The sequence below is a fragment of the Aedes aegypti genome, chromosome 1 (genome assembly GCF_002204515.2).
Source record: "Aedes aegypti strain LVP_AGWG chromosome 1, AaegL5.0 Primary Assembly, whole genome shotgun sequence".
Classification (NCBI taxonomy): domain Eukaryota; kingdom Metazoa; phylum Arthropoda; class Insecta; order Diptera; family Culicidae; genus Aedes; species Aedes aegypti.
Genome location: NC_035107.1, coordinates 120,565,955 through 120,583,316, shown reverse-complemented (window position 1 = coordinate 120,583,316; position 17,362 = coordinate 120,565,955). Strand labels below are relative to the sequence as shown.

General features: G+C 39.3%; 1 protein-coding gene and 1 long non-coding RNA gene across 2 annotated transcripts; both read left to right on the top strand.

Annotated features, from left to right (window-relative positions):
- Window positions 1–5,915: 5,915 nt before the first annotated feature.
- Window positions 5,916–12,430, top strand: LOC5575026 (odorant receptor 56a). The gene is made up of 5 exons (XM_001661709.2): window positions 5,916–6,263; window positions 6,321–6,973; window positions 11,687–11,788; window positions 11,851–12,003; window positions 12,069–12,430. The coding sequence occupies exons 1-5, from the start codon at window positions 5,963–5,965 to the stop codon at window positions 12,120–12,122; spliced, it is 1,263 nt and encodes a 420-aa protein (XP_001661759.2). The 5' UTR covers window positions 5,916–5,962; the 3' UTR covers window positions 12,123–12,430.
- Window positions 6,981–10,122, top strand: LOC110676878. Its single transcript, XR_002500797.1, has 2 exons — window positions 6,981–7,219; window positions 9,611–10,122. It is a non-coding gene; the product is annotated as an uncharacterized LOC110676878 (long non-coding RNA).
- Window positions 12,431–17,362: the final 4,932 nt, after the last annotated feature.

Genomic DNA, 17,362 nt, shown 5'->3' with positions numbered 1-17,362 from the left:
AACGCCCTGGTATTGATTTCAGTGATACCTTTGCTCCAGTTGCAAAGATGACAACTATTCGGACAATGCTTTCGATTGCAGTTAAGAAAAACTGGATAATACATCAAATGGATGTAAAAACTGCATTCCTTAATGGCAATCTAAATGAAGAAGTGTATATGAAACTACCACGGGACGAAAATGGAATTGTTAAGATATGTAAGTTAAATAAAAGTCTTTATGGTTTGAAACAGGCTGGAAGGAATTGGAACCAGCGTTTCAATGAAGTTGTAACACAACTTGGTTTTCAAAGGCTGAACAGTGATACATGTCTTTATAAATGTCCCGATAAAGATTTGTTTATCATACTATATGTTGGTGATATTTTGCTCTTTGGAAGTAACATATCCGGTATAAAATGGATCAAAGAAAAGCTTTCGGACTATTTCAAGATGAAGGATTTAGGGGACGTTAAAAACTTCCTAGGACTGGAAATTTCCAGAAATCTTGAAAGAGGTACAATAGAGCTTTCTCAGCAATCCTATGTTGATAAGATACTGGATACGTTTGGTATGAAAGATTGCAGAGCGGCATCTACTCCAATGGACTTAAACTGTAAATGGGTGAGATCAGAAAAGTGTACTGATAAACCATTTAAAGAACTGTTAGGTTGCCTTCAATACTTGACATTAATGTCAAGGCCTGACATAACCATTGCTGTGAGTATTTTGAGCCAATTTCAGAGCATGCCAGGAGACGAACACTGGGTTGGGTTGAAGAGGATTCTTCGATATCTCCATGGAACGAAAACGTATCGCCTGGTTTATTCTCGTGAGAAGGATGACGAACCACTCAAGGGATATGCAGATGCTGATTTTGCGAACGATATTGAAGAACGGAAGTCCAATTCTGGAAATGTTTTCCTGGTGTACGGTAACATCGTGTCCTGGAAGAGCAAGAGACAACAGATTGTGACATTATCGTCGACGGAAGCAGAACTGGTTTCGTTGTGTGAAGCTGGTAAAGAAGGTGTTTGGATATCAAATTTGCTACAAGAGGTTGGAATTTCGTCCATTCCCTTCACCATATATGAAGATAACATACCCTGCATTCGGATTTCGGAGGAGCCGAGGGAACATCAACGAACAAAACATATTGATGTGCGGTATATGTATGTGCGAAATTTGATTCATGAGAAGAAAATTGTGTTAGAATACATAAGAAGTGAAGATCAGATTGCTGATATGTTTACAAAACCCCTAATGAAATCACGTTTCAACAAAATGTGCGAATTGATAAAAATGATAAATTAAGGGGACGTATTGGAATATTAATTTTTCATTATTTTGTTGTACGGTGTAAATTGTCGGTATAATGAAAGTCGGTGTAATTGGCAACACCCCCCGAAACATAAATAGAGAGCGAGAGCAAGAGCGCAGCTGTCATAATAAAGAAAACGAGAGCGAACAGCAGGTCGCGTGCGCGCGTAGGTAGGTAGCAAGTTAGACATCGCTAGTGTACAATGTTCAGTGAAGAGTTAGGTCGGGTGGGTGCACCAACTGAAATCATTCTCAATCGGATGTGATCGGACCCCAATGGAAGTTCACTAATAAAGATTGCGTTAGGCAAATTTAATTGAGACTTCGAATATTTTTGACACCGATCCGAAATCCGAAAAGCCGGTTGAAGTTGAAGGAAGCCCTGCGGAAGCGGATTAGTTCTGGTGAGTATATAAGTGAACTTAGGAAGTGGTGACGACCCCTTCTGGTTGCTCGCTTTCTTGGTTCAAGGTTTGCTGGCTCTGCCAACATGCCGAAAACATAAACTGCGATCTTTCTGAGGCATCTCAAGTTCTGTCTCGTGCACTTTGATCTGACCCGTGGAAGAGGCAGTAGTGTGAAGTTTTGTTCTAAGTAGTTTCGCGGTGTGTTTTTGAAGGTAGTGTAAAAGTTATAGCCAGCCAGCTAGTTTGTGCGGTACCGTGGACGTACCATATTTGACGCGGTTAAGAAAATTTCAAATTAAAACATTTGTCAAATCGTCAAAATCTGTCCGATTTTGTTGAAATTTAAAGCTATGCTAGCTCAACTATTATAGAATTAGGGAAAAATCAGTAAAAATATATTAATCATTTTTTCTTCCTGTTTCGATGACTTAATGTGAAAAACATTAGGTTCCTTAATTGACGCATCAATTCTTCAATGTGCCTAATTTGACGCATTATGCTCCTTATTTGACGCACTAAAAATAACTGCTAAAGTTTAAAATTTACAAGAGTTTTAGTATTGAATAGTTATTCAAAATAAACATAAAAAATAGAACTTTTAGAAAAAAATTGAATGACGTAAACCGGTAGTACTTTTGCTGTGCGTTCAGTTAAAGTGTAGAAAATAAAACCGGCGATTGGGTTCAATCCATAGTCAAGCATTATTGTTTAGTTTAATATATTTTCGTCGTGATATCAAACAAGGGAAAACTACGTTGCGCTAAAACAAGGAAGGAAGTTGCAAAAAAGAAGAAAAATTATTCTAAAACTAGAACGACAAAAACAACCGTTTCCAAAAATGGCCGTTTGAGAATCTTCATTACTTATAACACGTAAACTTGATTACTTATAACACGTAAACGAATGATTTTCTGCAAATCGACAGATCGAGGACAAACTACGGCATGAATGATCCCGTGAAAAGTATGTGTCGTGTTTTCGTTGCCTGTTTCGAGAGCTTTGAATTTGGTTTAAGTAGAAATAGATTAAGACAAAATTTTTTGAGTGTGCTTTCTGTGTAATGTTTGATTTTTGTGTTTTATAATCTAAGTTTTGTCATTTGGGAGTTTAAAACCTGTTGACGTACAAAAATATAAATAAATAAATAAATAAATAAGTAAACTACGCCTACTTGTTCCATGTTCCTTGTAAACCTTATGGATCGCGGGACAAATATGTGTAGAACCAATGGCTGTATGGGCCTCGAAAACGACCGAGAACCATATATGGGGTCATCCATTGACTACGTCATGTTATTAGGAGGAAGGAGGTGTTCTGCAAGATGTGACAAATCAAACACATTTTTTGAAGGTTCCATATAAAAAGTGTGACGTAGGGCGGATGGGCGGGTTGTTGTAGAAAATGGTATGTTTTTGTGACACGTATCCTCATGGACACCCCCTATTGTATAAATTTTAATAAACCAATCATTGAACCAACACCTCTTGACGAGATTTATTGAAGCTTCCTTGGAACGTCCATAAACCGCGTTAAATTTTATCATTTTTAACCCCTCTCCACCTTGGCCACATTTTTTGTATGGAAAGTGCGAGTATTTTATATGAATCGTTGCGTTTCCCTGAACCCCTTCCTCCCCCTAACAACGTTACGTAATCTATGGATGACCCTTTACATGTGATTACACAAAGCATTGGGTTGTTTCGCGGACGGATTTTTTGAATACAAGCACCATACATATTTATTTTCTTATTTTCGATCCAACAAAACATGCTGAACAAAATAGCAAATAATAAGGAACATTGTGTGCCTAACTTGACGCACAAGATTTTCATACAAAAATATGTCTTATAGCTTAAAAGCAGAAAACTTTCGACGTCAATTCTTGAATAAAAGATTATTACTGACTGTTGTTGATGATATTGCTGTAAAACAGCACAATATTTTGACGAAAATTGACCAACAATAGTTAGCACATTCACTAAGGAATGAAAAAATTGACGCACTTGTCAGATGCCTTTTTAAATAAATTTTATTTTTTAACTATTATCAAACAAATATAAACTTTTTTCGATAGGAATCCTTCAATAACATGTAAATAAAGATTAAGAAATACATTTTCGAGTGCTAGTCTGATCTAAAATTAATTTATGATAACATTAATTAGAAAACGCGTCAAGTTTGGGCCCGCGTCAAATATGGTACGTTTACGGTACTGTGCGTGATTGTGAGAAAAAAAGCCGTTCGACGGCTTTTTATTCAACAGTTTAGTTTCCCGCACCATCCCACCTCCCGCTCGGCACACCGCGCCCAATTTCGTCCACCAGTTTCCACACTTCTGACCCCAAGTGCCAGCTTCGAAGGTCTTCCTAACTGCCGGCCGGAGTTAGAAGGGAGTTGCGCCGTCACCATCGCACTCCGGAAGAGATTATACAAGTTAAATACTGAAGGACTGCTAGACGCATCTCTGGAGGAAGTCCTGGTGAATCCTTGGATGTATACCAGGAATAATAATTATGGAGTAATATGCTGGTAAAAACTACAGCAGCTGTAGAGATTTTTTTGGAAAATCCATGGAATAATCTTTGGAGGAATCTATGGATAAATTGCAAAGAAGTTACAGGGAAAATTTACGGAGAAATCATTAAAGAAATTTTCTTAAATAAATTTATGTGGAAATTTTACTGATTTTTTGTAGAGATTATCCTAATGTAATTCATAGAATAAATTACGATGAAATTCCCGCAGGTCCAGAACGACTCCCTGGAGAAATTCCTGGGGAATGTCTGAAAGATTATCTGGAGAAGTCCTTGGAGTGAGTCATGTAGCGATTTTCCCAAAGGAAATTCTTGAGAAATTTGTGAGTTGTAGAACACCTTGAGGAGTTCCTGGTGGAATCTCTAGAGCAATCCCTGGAGAAATCACTTTAGAAATCTTTATAATAATTCCTGGACAAATCTGGAGAAGACTACTTGGGGATATCTTTGTATGTATCCGTGAAGGAATCTTCGGAGGAAATTCGAGAAAGATAAATCATCAAAGAAATATCTTGAGTAATCCTTCAAGAGATTTTCCTAGTTTAACTTCTAGAACAATTCCTGGAGGAGCCTTGATGATATCTCTGCAAGTATCCTTATAGTGATTTTCTTAAAGTAATCTTTGGAAAAGTCTCGGGTAGATTTTCTAGCTGAATCTTTGAAGGAATACCAGAAGCAATCGCTTAAAAAATTCCTGGAGAAATCTCCGGAAAAATTTTGGAGTAATCTGAAAGATTTCCTGAAACCGATACTGGAGGAATCCTTGGAGTAATTCCTAAAAAAAAACCGAAAACATTCCACTGAAGAAATATATGAAGGTATCACTGGAAACATTCCTGCAGGAACTCCTTGCGAAATCTCTGTAGGCACTTTCTTGCAGGAATTCTTAAAGGAATTCCTTGTCGAATCCCTGGAGAATCCACTTTGCCTATTGTGAATGCAAAAGGAAAGTACAGGGGATAGGCAAAATTATTGGTATAGGCAAAATTTTATCCAATTTCAAATGATCATAACTTTATGAAAATTTGATGAAATCGGATGCATCTGGAAGCAGTCGACGGCCAGCATGAACTAGTTTCAGTTAGTGGTCAGTCATGTTTGTATTTTTAATCATGTATATATTATCTAGAGCTATATCCAAGCGGGCATCAAACTTAAAAATGATGCTTTCAGCAGCTATCAGAAGCAAAGCCTAGGTGTCAAAGCAAAGCCAAGGTGTGGCTGAGCAAGTTCCTGAAACTAGACCAAATATGCCGTCAACTGCTTCTAGATGCATCGAATTTCATCCATTTGTCATAAAGTTATAAGCATTTTAATTTGTGCAAAATTTTCGCTGTCTCAATCATTTTGCCTATCCCCTGTACATGTCATCTAACGTCCTTCAATTGAATTTTGAGATCACTTGCTTCGCCCCTTGAAGTAAATCCTGGCCACGCCCGCGTCGTCCAGTCTTACTACTAATCGGTATTGACAGATGCAGGACCATCCTGCTTCCTTGGACGTACACAAACAAAATTCATATTTCAAAGCATTTACCTACGCTAATGGCGGCGAACTCGTCGGCATTAGTCCATGAAATCATCATCAAAGGGAGGGCATGCTAATTCGAATATAATTAGTGTTAATTGTCACTCTGTCTAAATTGCTTCTTGGGCTTTGATAAGACGGCTTAGAGGGCACTGCGACCGCCGCAGTATTTGACGAGCGGCGAGTGACAGTCAACATGCAGCTGAAAGACGAATGGATCCAGGAGGACGACGTTTACGACAATCCGTTGCTCCGGTTGACCATCAACGGGTTGAAATACTATGGGATTTTGCTCTATAAGAGCCAACCGTTTAAGAAGTTGAACTGCTTTAGGGGAGTTTGCTTCACGGCGTCCATGCTGGCGTTTAACGTTACGCAGTATGTCGATCTCTATCAGGTGTGGGGAAACATTGCCGAAATGACGGCCAATGCGGCCACTACGCTTCTTTTTACAACAACAATCGTGAGAATTCTGCATTTCTACTGGAATCGTGCTAGTGAGTTTTCAGTATTGAAACACGAGGATGTTTGTCGTTACATTGAAATTTCCACAGGGTTCAACAACGCTATAAAAGTCGCTGACGAAGGTGTCCAGCATCTGCTTCGATTTGGAAATGCTCCGGAGAAGGAAATTTTCTGGGACAATGTTAAATACATGAATCGTTTGACTGCAGCATTTTGGATTTGTGCATTAGTTACGGCCAATACCATGTGTGTTTACGCGTTGGTTCAATATCAATCCCTGAAATCCATGGATTCGTTCAACTCAACGGAACCCTTCGACCCGCCCACGATTTTGCGTTCTTGGTATCCAACGGACAACATCGTGGACAGCTTTGCCACCATTTATCTCATACAGTTGTACATCATGTATGTGGGTCAGCTAATTGTTCCATGTTGGCATGTTTTTATGGTTAGCTTGATGCTGTACGCTCGAACTGCGTTGATGGCCCTGAACTACAAGTTGGCTAACCTGGAACAGTATGCAGTGTCGGGAATGCGTAGCGGACGGAAAATCAAGTGCGTCGTAGATCCTGAAGAGGAACGATGTAACGTTCGGAAGGAGCTGATTGTGGAATGCATTCAACAGCAGCACAAGATCTTCGAGTACACTCGGGAATTGGAAGCCTTGACAAGGGGTGCCATGTTTATGGACTTTGTGGTATTTTCTGTGTTACTTTGCGCACTGCTGTTTGAAGCTTCTTCGGTAAGTGTTGGGGAAACAGGAGTACATTCTTTAATTTAAGCAATTTTATGACAGCACGCTCTATATCTTGTCGAATTAACATAACTTCACTGATCATATTCGCGTATCTGTCCGCAGTTTTTCTATAAAATTCGAGCATAATTGCTGAATATTTGATGGCATGACTTGAATATTCACCAAAGGAATTCTGAAAATGTGCAGTAAGCAATGCATTTATACTGCACGGTATTCTGCAAAGTCTTCTCGGTATAACTTCAATGAGAATACCAGATAATATCTCGCATAACCAGGGATAGGGTGCGACTCAAAACTCTTTCGGTGCAGCACGCGCTACCGGGAGACAGCACGTCCAATTTGAAAGAGACGTGCTAGTGCAATATGAATTGTGTTACACCCATTCTTTTATGTGTGCTAAAACGCTAAAACTCCCATGTGCCATTGCTGAGAATCTCTCTGAGCATTAGTCAAGGCTCTCTCAAATGACATCACTTTGCTTTGTTGACGGAGTACGGATGGACGCCACTTTCAAACAAACCACACAAACGTTTGTTTACTTCATAAATCATACATGATTTCGCCTCACACATGGGGTAGATGTACTAATAGTGGAGGTACTAAGCACGATCTTCATTTAACCGTTTAAATTCAAGAAGCACAATTAATGAACATATTAATGTTGTAACGGGAAGGAACGACCATTGATTTAATGAGAAAAATGATTTCATCGCAGTAATCCACGGCATGTCAGTGAAAAATTATACCTCCAATATCGGTACACTGTTCCTTTAGTTGCGGTATAATTTTAATTTGCGTTCCTATAGTTGCAGTATCCATTGTTTTCTTATGGGATCCTCCACTATAGGAACACTTTACCGCAACTATTGGTACAAGTAAGAAAAGTTTCAGCAGTTTTAGTAATATATCATTATCTTTCAAGTAATTTGCACGCTGTTTTCAACTATATCGTGTATCAATAAGCCAATACGTCGATTGGCAGTGTCAATTATGTCAAATTTGACAGGTACTGGCACCATTGCTTTCAAGTTTTGTTAAAGAGCGAAAGAGAGAGAATTTCGCCGTAAAATGCCTAATTTCGACGACTTCGGTAAGGGGCTCTGCACTTTTTTCATTTTGCATCGGATTTTGACGTTTACTGGCCTTGTTGTTTACTAATTTTATGAAAGAGTGAACGAGAGGGAATGATTTTTGTGCAGAGCCCCATACTTTTCGTGTTGACCAGGAGATTTGACAATTTCCTGAACAAACTATTACTTTGATTAGATTCAATATATCTGACAATATTTTCGTGTGATCGTTGTGTTTATTGTCGTTTTCGTTTTAAGGAACTGGATCGGTGATCAACACATAAACAAGCTTGAAGCAAATTGTAGTTCGGTTCGGTCGAACCTGAATCGGGTTGGGGTTGAAACTGAACGGGTTGCGCCAGTTTCAACCTAGGCTAAAAAATGAATTCGACATATGTTATTGCTGTGTGCGTTTGAAACGCAAATACCTATCAAATGCGGGAAGACCGAAGGCGGTAATATTTTTTCAAGAGATTGCTACGAGGATCTTTTTCTGTTGCCTCTTATAAAACGAAAGCGAAGCTCACTCATAAATAATGCTCCCGATAAGGAGGCACAGCTCAAGCTGTCAAATTCCATAGTGAAAAAATAGGACGTCATCCCTCTGGATTTTTTACAAGGAAAGCGAAGTCAAGAATTGCTTGTCCACGGAAGTGTCAAAAGTTTTGTCAGTTTTTTTGACGCGCCCACTCCCGAGGGAACATTTGTTGTATAAAATTAAAAATAATTTGTCTGGCACGTAACAAACAACTTCCTGCCCCCTCCACATGACTCATCCTACACATAACTCCTTACTTAATTAATGAACGGCCTCTAATTACAAAATAATTTCCGAACATTGTAAGAAATGTCCTACGTCCTAGTTTCAAATTCACGTACTTTCTACGTAAGGGCCCATTCACAAATTTCATAACGCTGAAGGGGGGGGGGATGCATTACGAGGGGGTGGGAGGGTGTCAAAAATGGCTATTTCCGGCGTTATGAAATTTGTGAATAAACCCTAAAATGATTTTGAATTGTAGAGCAAGCAAAAGATGATTCGACACCGCCGTCAGTCACATACGTTCTCAATTATGTTTCCAATGAAAAGCACCAAACGAAGCGCATTGTGCTTTACTCCAAGAGTTTTAAAGAGTAGAGCTGGAGCTATATTTTGTCTCTCACACAGTTGCGGCAATACTCGCACCTTCTTTTGTGTCACTCAACAAAAACAGGAGACGCACACAAAAGTCGGGTGCAGCACATGCATATTTTGCACCGCTCCGAGTTTTCTGCTATTCTCTGCGCATAACTTGAGATCTCGACCTAAAACCAATGGTAACCGAGTGGGTAGCTCCTTGTTTCTAAGCTAATGAATAGACCAGTATGAAAACCATCACCAGAGGAGATGGAGGAGGATCTTCTCTTTATCGTAGAATAAATGAATAACGTTTAAATCCATTCGTTGGCTCGGTAAAAACAAGCTACGCATTCGGTTACAAATGGCTTTAAGGGCGAGATCACAAGTTATGCGAGATATGTTCTCAGCGTTCCTTACTTACATTCCCTTCAGGTCAACCTTATGCAACCCGCAGACGCCCAGACGGATTGAGCAACATTTACTCCGCTCCAAGTTGGACAAATCGATTTATGTTGATGTAACCGTTAGACCGAATGTCTAAGTTCGTTAGAGCAACACAATTTTTCTTCGCATGTTTTGTATGATCTCGGCAAGTCTAGTGGATATGTGATTGCTATTTTTGCGAATTCTGTGGAGGGATATTTTTACGATTTTTGGGCAATAATCATAGTAAGAAAAAGCACAACTTTCAAAATTTAAGTACAGGAAGAAATGTAAAAAAATGTAAATGTAAATGTAGTATATTCATACAAAAAGCGTTACGAGGGGGTGGGTGCCAAAAATTCCGTTATGAAACATGTGAATGAGCCCTACCCACACATTGCTCAAACCGTTCAAAAAACCTTCATGTTCGGCATGTATTACTCAAAATTCCAAAATACAACTGGTAATGTCATGACTAGTCATGATATGCTGTTTACTGTTGATTACTGTTAATTATGTAAGATAACTGTACATGAACCGTGGATCTTCTGATCCTTATGCCCAAACCTTTCCATCAACTCTATTTTGTGACGATGATCATCAACTGTAGGGTTCAAAGATATGACGATAAGAAGTTCATAGCTGTTTGTCAATACTGCACCGTGCATGATTTTGAAATTTTACGTTATTTTCATAGTAATAAACATTCTTTAACGCAAAAAACTTCACAACACACAATTCTACAATAGTCACGACAAGCAACGTTCATTTACTGTAGCTTACATTGATATTTGTGCTCCATTACGAATAAATAAAATCGTGTGATACGATGATCAATTTCACCCTTCTGATCAATTACACCCGATTTTACGGTATTTCATAAGTTTGATTTCATAGCTAACTCAACGTACCGATTTCCATATTCAAAGTGAAAGTTGGTGTTTTTATCATATCAAATATACTTTATCAACCTTTAGCCATGTTCTGTTTTAGATTTTAATTGAATAGATTGGTTTCAACACTCTCCGTTCTAGTTGAAACGAATGCTGAAAACATGCGACAAAATTGAGTTTTTCTGCTTCTCCGTCAACTGTCACTTTCGACGCTTGTTGTAGAAGTTTTAATGCATTGTATAACTTATAAATACTTGTTTCAAGAACGGATACTATCTATAAACACTTGTGGATACTTATTATCGCCGGGTAAAATAACTTGAATTTTGATTTTTGTCTATGTAGCAACGCACTGTGCGGCATTTGAACCAATGTTTACTTTACACATGTTTGGGTTTAGGTTCAGGTTCGAGAGTTTCGATTTGCATACGATAACAGTGTACAAGGAGAGTACGGAACCGCCTGAACCAACGTGTTCGGTGTTCGTCTGAGAAGACTGGGATGAACCTCTAAAAACAGTGTTCCATCAAATCCGATTGTATTTAACAAGAAGGCATTTATCGCAGCGACTACAATGCAATGGACCTGTGCACGGGTTCACTATTTGACGTTTTAGCAGGGCCATGTTATTTATGTGACCATGGAAACCAGTGAATTCAGTACCGCTCAAACGTCAAATTAGTGAACTCGTGCATCGGTCCATAGGCATCAGCAGTGAATCAAATTGTCATCAAAGGAGACGAAAAACAAACAAAGCAAGCTCGCTCACTACCGTTTATCCGGTTTATCCCAACTTTTGCGGATTAGGATACAATCAAAGGAAAAATTGTCATGACAATCACAGGGCGCAATATTGTTATTTGATAATGAACCAATGATTACCAACACAGAGAAAGTTCTCGAAAACAGCAATGCGAAGCTCAGAAAATCGCTACGTACGTGGTGTTCAATCATTGTCATATTCTGTGCAAGTGGTGATACACTGATGTTGCGGAATAAAATTGTTGAAACTACCTAGAATAGAAGTCTTTCAATGTATACGGATTCCTTGTCTGCATCCTCTATTAACTAACTAGGTTCAATTAACTCTCACTAAATACATGATAAACGTAACCTGAATATTTTAAAAATTACAATTGCATAGCTATGAAGCACAATAGCACATTGAAAAAGTTTTTTGTTTGTATTCTAGACAAACTCATTTGTGCAAATATTTATAGACATTTGCTATATTATGACCATGACCGCTATGCTGTTCCTCTATTATTGGCACGCCAACGAGATACACTATCAGGTGAGTGAAATAATTCATCAAAAATACTGTCCTACCATATTTCACCTTCCCAATCCTTCCAGGCCAACCTTCTTTCCAGCTCGGCATTCATGAACGACTGGTATAACTATCCCCGCTCGGTTAACCGCCATTTGATCACCTTCATCTGCTACAGCAACAAACCGCTTGACATGAAAGCCTACATTGTTTCGATGTCACTGGATACTTTCCTGGCGGTAGGAAAACAATTTAAGCGAAACCAAACCTCTTAAGTGAACTTAGGTGCCGTTGCATTTTGCAGATTCTCCGAGCTTCTTACAGCTATTTCACGATCCTGAAACAAGCTGCCGGCTAATTGGCCCCGGCTCCGAAGGATTCGCACTCGAGCACTGCTGCTAAGTGCAAACTGTTTATTCATCAGCGGAGGACCAACAACGAAAATAACATCCCACTCAACAGCACTCTCCGGATTGCAAAAGAACACTGCACACTGTTACTAATTCATTTAATTAAACAATAGCACCTGTTTTCGCACAAAGTACCAACTCAACATGACTTAAGTGCACGATGGGTCAGAAATCGAGAATTCAATGAATTTTTCAATATTAAAAAAATATGTGATTTTATTCATGTTTTTCCAGAATTTCCTAGCAACCATCTAGAATTCAGAAATATTAGAAATCGTACATGATAGTCTTCGATTTGCAGTAGATTTTACACATGTTTTCGGTGTGGCAAAATAAGCGTTTCCATAGATAAATCGAACATTTTGACAAAAGAATAGCTTCTAAAAATGTGCTATGAGTTTTTGCATGCAAATCATTTGAAACTGTTTATTAAAGAGAAAAATGTTCTACGAGGAAGTTATTGTAAAACAGCCAAAAAAAAATTCAATTGAAAAATTGAAAAATAATTCTTTAAATTTTAAATTTCACAAAACACCATTGTTAGTATTTCATAAATTTTCACCACAGAATCTTTCCTTCTGGGGCAAAGTTTCATGATCGAGAGACATTTTCAATAAAAAATATTTCCAAGAACAACTTGTGGTCGATTTTTAAAATGTGTTTTTTTGTCGTTGAAAAAAATACGTTACGTCTATAAGTAGCCATTTTTGTGTTTCTTCAAGTTTAATGCAAACAATTATTGACAAAGATCATTTTCATTTAAGAAGAAATGGTTTTCGAGAGCATAGGTCATATTTTCCACTACTGACCTATTGTTTTTTATGAAAATGGATATTATTCTGCTAACACCACACTAATTTCAGCAAAAAACATCGGTCACATTTTTTCTAAAATTTCGTAATTCTAACAATTAAATCCAACTCAATTCGAAATGTATTTTAATAACGTCAAACACGACGTTTGGATGCATGTTTGACTACACGCAGCGAACTGGACTGTCGAATTTCATACATTTTACTGGAACGATTATTGCAATACGAACGCTTTATGTATCGTTTTAGCATCTCTCCACATCAAGGCGTCGATAGGCGCGTGGTGTACGCTCGGGTCTATCGATCGCAAGGTTCTTGATTCGATTCCAGGTTGCCGCGTAAACATTTTTTGTTTTCAAATTCTGGTTTTATAAGGCAAATTTATGAATTTCAACCCGATTTCTTGTGGCGAATTTTCATAAGGGGTTCCTATGTTTATCGGAAATGTTGCTTGACGACTGGATGTTGCAGCTTTGAACGTGGTGTTTTCGGCCGTTGCAGTCTTTGAGAGCAGCAAGAACAGTTTTGCTTCAATATCCAACGTTTCGGTTATATATTTTGAAGCAAAACTATTCTTGCTGCTCTCAAAGACTGCAACGGCCAAAAACACCACGTTCATATCTATGTTTATCGATAGTCCATTTGCCTGAGTGTATGTATTGTTTTAAGTTTCATTTTTATTTATTAAGAATGTGCTGGGAATGTTGTGGCGAAGTTTTGATTTCTGACCCATAGTGAAGTGAAAGCAGAGGCACTTGTAACCAAAATGGGTTTGCCCCCCAAAGTAGCAGGATAGAAGAAGACATCACAATGACACCGCCCTTCTCGTGCCGGGGATGACTTACCATTGGAGAAAAACTCCGACGAACGGAAATCCAGAAGGCTACGGAGTTCTCTCGACGACGCCCGACGACGAGAGCTTTTCATTATTTATAATTTATGAATGCACAGCCATAGTCCACGTTGTTAGAGTTTGTGTAGCGCACTCTCCTTCCCACTATTAGTTCACAGTTTGAAAAATAAATACTCTCGAAGTGAGTTGTTCTTTTCATTCAAACAGCAGCAAATAGCAAAAACTATAGGCTCTGTAAATCCTTTTCAGTGGACGGAACTTTTCCAGTTTTTCCTTTTTCGAGCTTCTGAGCTTTCCAAGTGAGACCACCGTTTCATAAGAATGAGACGCTAAAAGTCAAGTGGGTAGCTAGCCAGTTTTTGAAATTTTCGGTTTGAGGAAACACTATTCCTTCATGTTTTTGAATTATTCATTGTTCAAATAGTCAGAAGTGAACTCCGTGTACGGCTGTCAGGAGGACTGATGCTGGCGCCAGGCCACTCCAGAGACAAGGTATGCATGTCCCTCAGTGCCACTTGGTCGATGGTGAATTATTAATTGAAATAACTTTGTGTAATTAAAATATTTTCCTGCTTACCCCTCGGCAGGGTATGGCTGAAAAGACCTTCTCACATCTTTTTGTTTGAGTTTCGCCAGCAATTGTGACAAAATAGCTGTAACTGGAAATGATGTTTAATTTATGACTATTAAATAATGATTTACTGAGCAAATTATACTTAAGGAGAAGTTTCAACTTTGTCGTGAAAATCTAGTGACTTTTACCGACAGTAATTTTATGATAATTAAGCCGGTTTTTTGCTCTTAGAATGCAAGACGTTGAACGACTACATTGATTATCTCCGGAAGCCATCTTTGCTCGCTTGTCAAAAAACGGACGAAATGGCGAAAGTCATCAGAGTTTGAATTTGTTCCATGTTGGAATCAATTAACCGAAATCTCATAACCTACGGATCTTTTCGATACATCGCATACTTATTTGGATACCTTCGAGACCATCCTACTTTGAAAACTGCGTCCTACTGAACTGTAAAACAATAGGTAAAAGTCTCAACTGTTCAACATTTTTTGTCTTCTCAACGCCGAAGCAAATGAAGTTTTAGACGTATCATGTATCGCTACATTTCTAGTTGTATCTTGTAATTTGCAAGCTGAATGTAAATTAATTACACAGAAGAAACCAAACAACTCTCATCACTAACACCAAGAAATGTTCAGAATTGCCGCATACTATCTAAACAAATAACACGGATTCAACTATTTAATGCTACAATACTAGATTCTGCCCACGCATGCCAAATCGTTGTGCATTTCGTCTGACGACCTAGCTTCTCGCCTTCTTGTACCAACCGGATCCGAAGCGAACTCCATCTTTGTAGAATTGCTGTCCTACATACTTGTGACATTCCCTGGTCATTCTTTCCTTCCAACTTTTAGCACGTTCTGACAACTGGGTTCACCGTAATGATGAGCGAACTCGTGGTTCATCCTTCGCCGCCACATACCCCGCTCTCCTGCACGCCGCCATATGTGGTCCTAAGCGCCTAACGACTATTGCTGCCTCGCGTTTGTACACCAGCCTAAAGGTTTGCCACCATTTTAGATATTTTGCCGACAATGTCCATATCATCCGAGAAGCAAACAAGTTGAATGGATCTGTTGAAAGTCGTACCCCGGCTGTTAAACCCGGTTCTCCGCAAGACACCTTTTAGCGCAATATTGAACAATAGGTCTGAAAATCCATCAACTCGTCGTAGTCTTCGATGAGATTTAAATGCACGAGATAATTCACTTGAATTCTTCTCAGTTTTTTATACACCTTCCATTGTCGTTCTTATCAGTCCTGTGCTTCACAGGGAAACTTATTTCGTCCATGATTTTCCATAGATCTTCTTGGTCAATACTATCGTATACCTCTAGGAAATCGATGAAAACGTGATACGTTGGGACCTGGTATTCTCATTTTTGAAGTATTGGCCATACAGTAAATATCTGGTCCGTTATCAGTCGGCCATCAAGGGGACTTGATAACTTCCCACGAACTCGTTCACTATGGATGACAGACGATGAAAGATGATCTGGGATAACACTTTTTAGGTCGCATTCGGAGTGGTGACAACTCGGAAATTCTAACAATCCTACTGTTTGATTGTCGAAGAAGTTTGGATCAACCGCTACCACATTCCTGTGGACGATCAACGGGTCTCAACCATCTTCGGGTAAGTCCATCCCGGACTGACGAATTCTCCACTACCGACTAATTGAGAATTTGTTGGGTGAAAGTTATCCGCGTTTAAACAAGTTGTTCCAGTTAACGAGTTCATTGGTACAAGGCTCAAAGCTAACCTCTGGCAGGTTCGTACAATTCCAATACTATTCCACTTTACGCTGGTGCGCTTAAGGTTGCGCTTTTTCCCGTTTCCACGGTTCATCGTCAGTGCCTCTCGACGGCCGGCCGACTGCACCCACAAGTTTCCAAAACTGTTTCGTACTTGCTATCCGTGGTCATCACTACCATCACGCGTGGTTACCAACCGTTGGTACACGGTCATCCTTGCCAGTGATGGACGAGTTTGGCACGCTAAAACTGTGAACAGTGTAGACGATCTACTACGTACTTGATTCGTTAAGGCTTCCGTTACGACAAATATGTACCATCCCTGAAAATATTACTCTCGCGTTGTGTATCATACAGGCGTATCTGCAGTGATCGATTTCTCTTCGTCGATTTTCTCTTTGGCTTAGTATACGAAACTTAAACGATTTTCGGAACATTTTACGATGCTGCATGACGGAGGACAATTACTATTTTCTACTAAGACATAAATAGCAGTCGAAAACATTGACCCGGCCGGCTAATTTGAAGAAGAGAAAATCGACGAAGAGAAATCGATCACTGCAGATACGCCCTTATGATACTAAACGCGAGTTATGTATTCGGCTACGTCAATCATCTAAAAGTCGGCAATAAACTTTGTTCCTGTTGGCTGATCAATAATACAATGTAAATATTTTCCTTAGAAAAGGTACGTACCTCTCTAAGTGCCTTACATTTCCGTCCCAGGACTACTGGTCTTAATATTTGCGAGGAAATCATCGCTCCACGGTCCTTCCACCGCACAAACGTCGGCGTACGTGAGTGCCTTCTGAAATGGTGGCCTCGCAGGAGAACCAGTAATTGGTACTGGCACGTCGCTGTTGGCTTCGCTAGGGCAAGCAAGGCAATTCCTGGAGGCGTATCAAGATCCGAGAGACAGGCTCGAGGTGCAGCTACGGATCAACGATCTGGATAGCATTCGACAGAAGTTTGAAGATGTCCAGGACACTCTCGAGGGCATCGAGGAATCGACCGAAGGCGTTCAAATGAATGTGCAGGTACGTTCTGGCTTTGAGGAGTCGTCTTTTACAATAAAGGCTGGTCTGTTGTCTAAGTTACCTTCGTCTAACCCGATTCTCAAAATCTCATCTCCCCTACTATTTCCACTAATTTGAAGGGTTTCAAGCTTCCGACGATTACCTTGCCTGA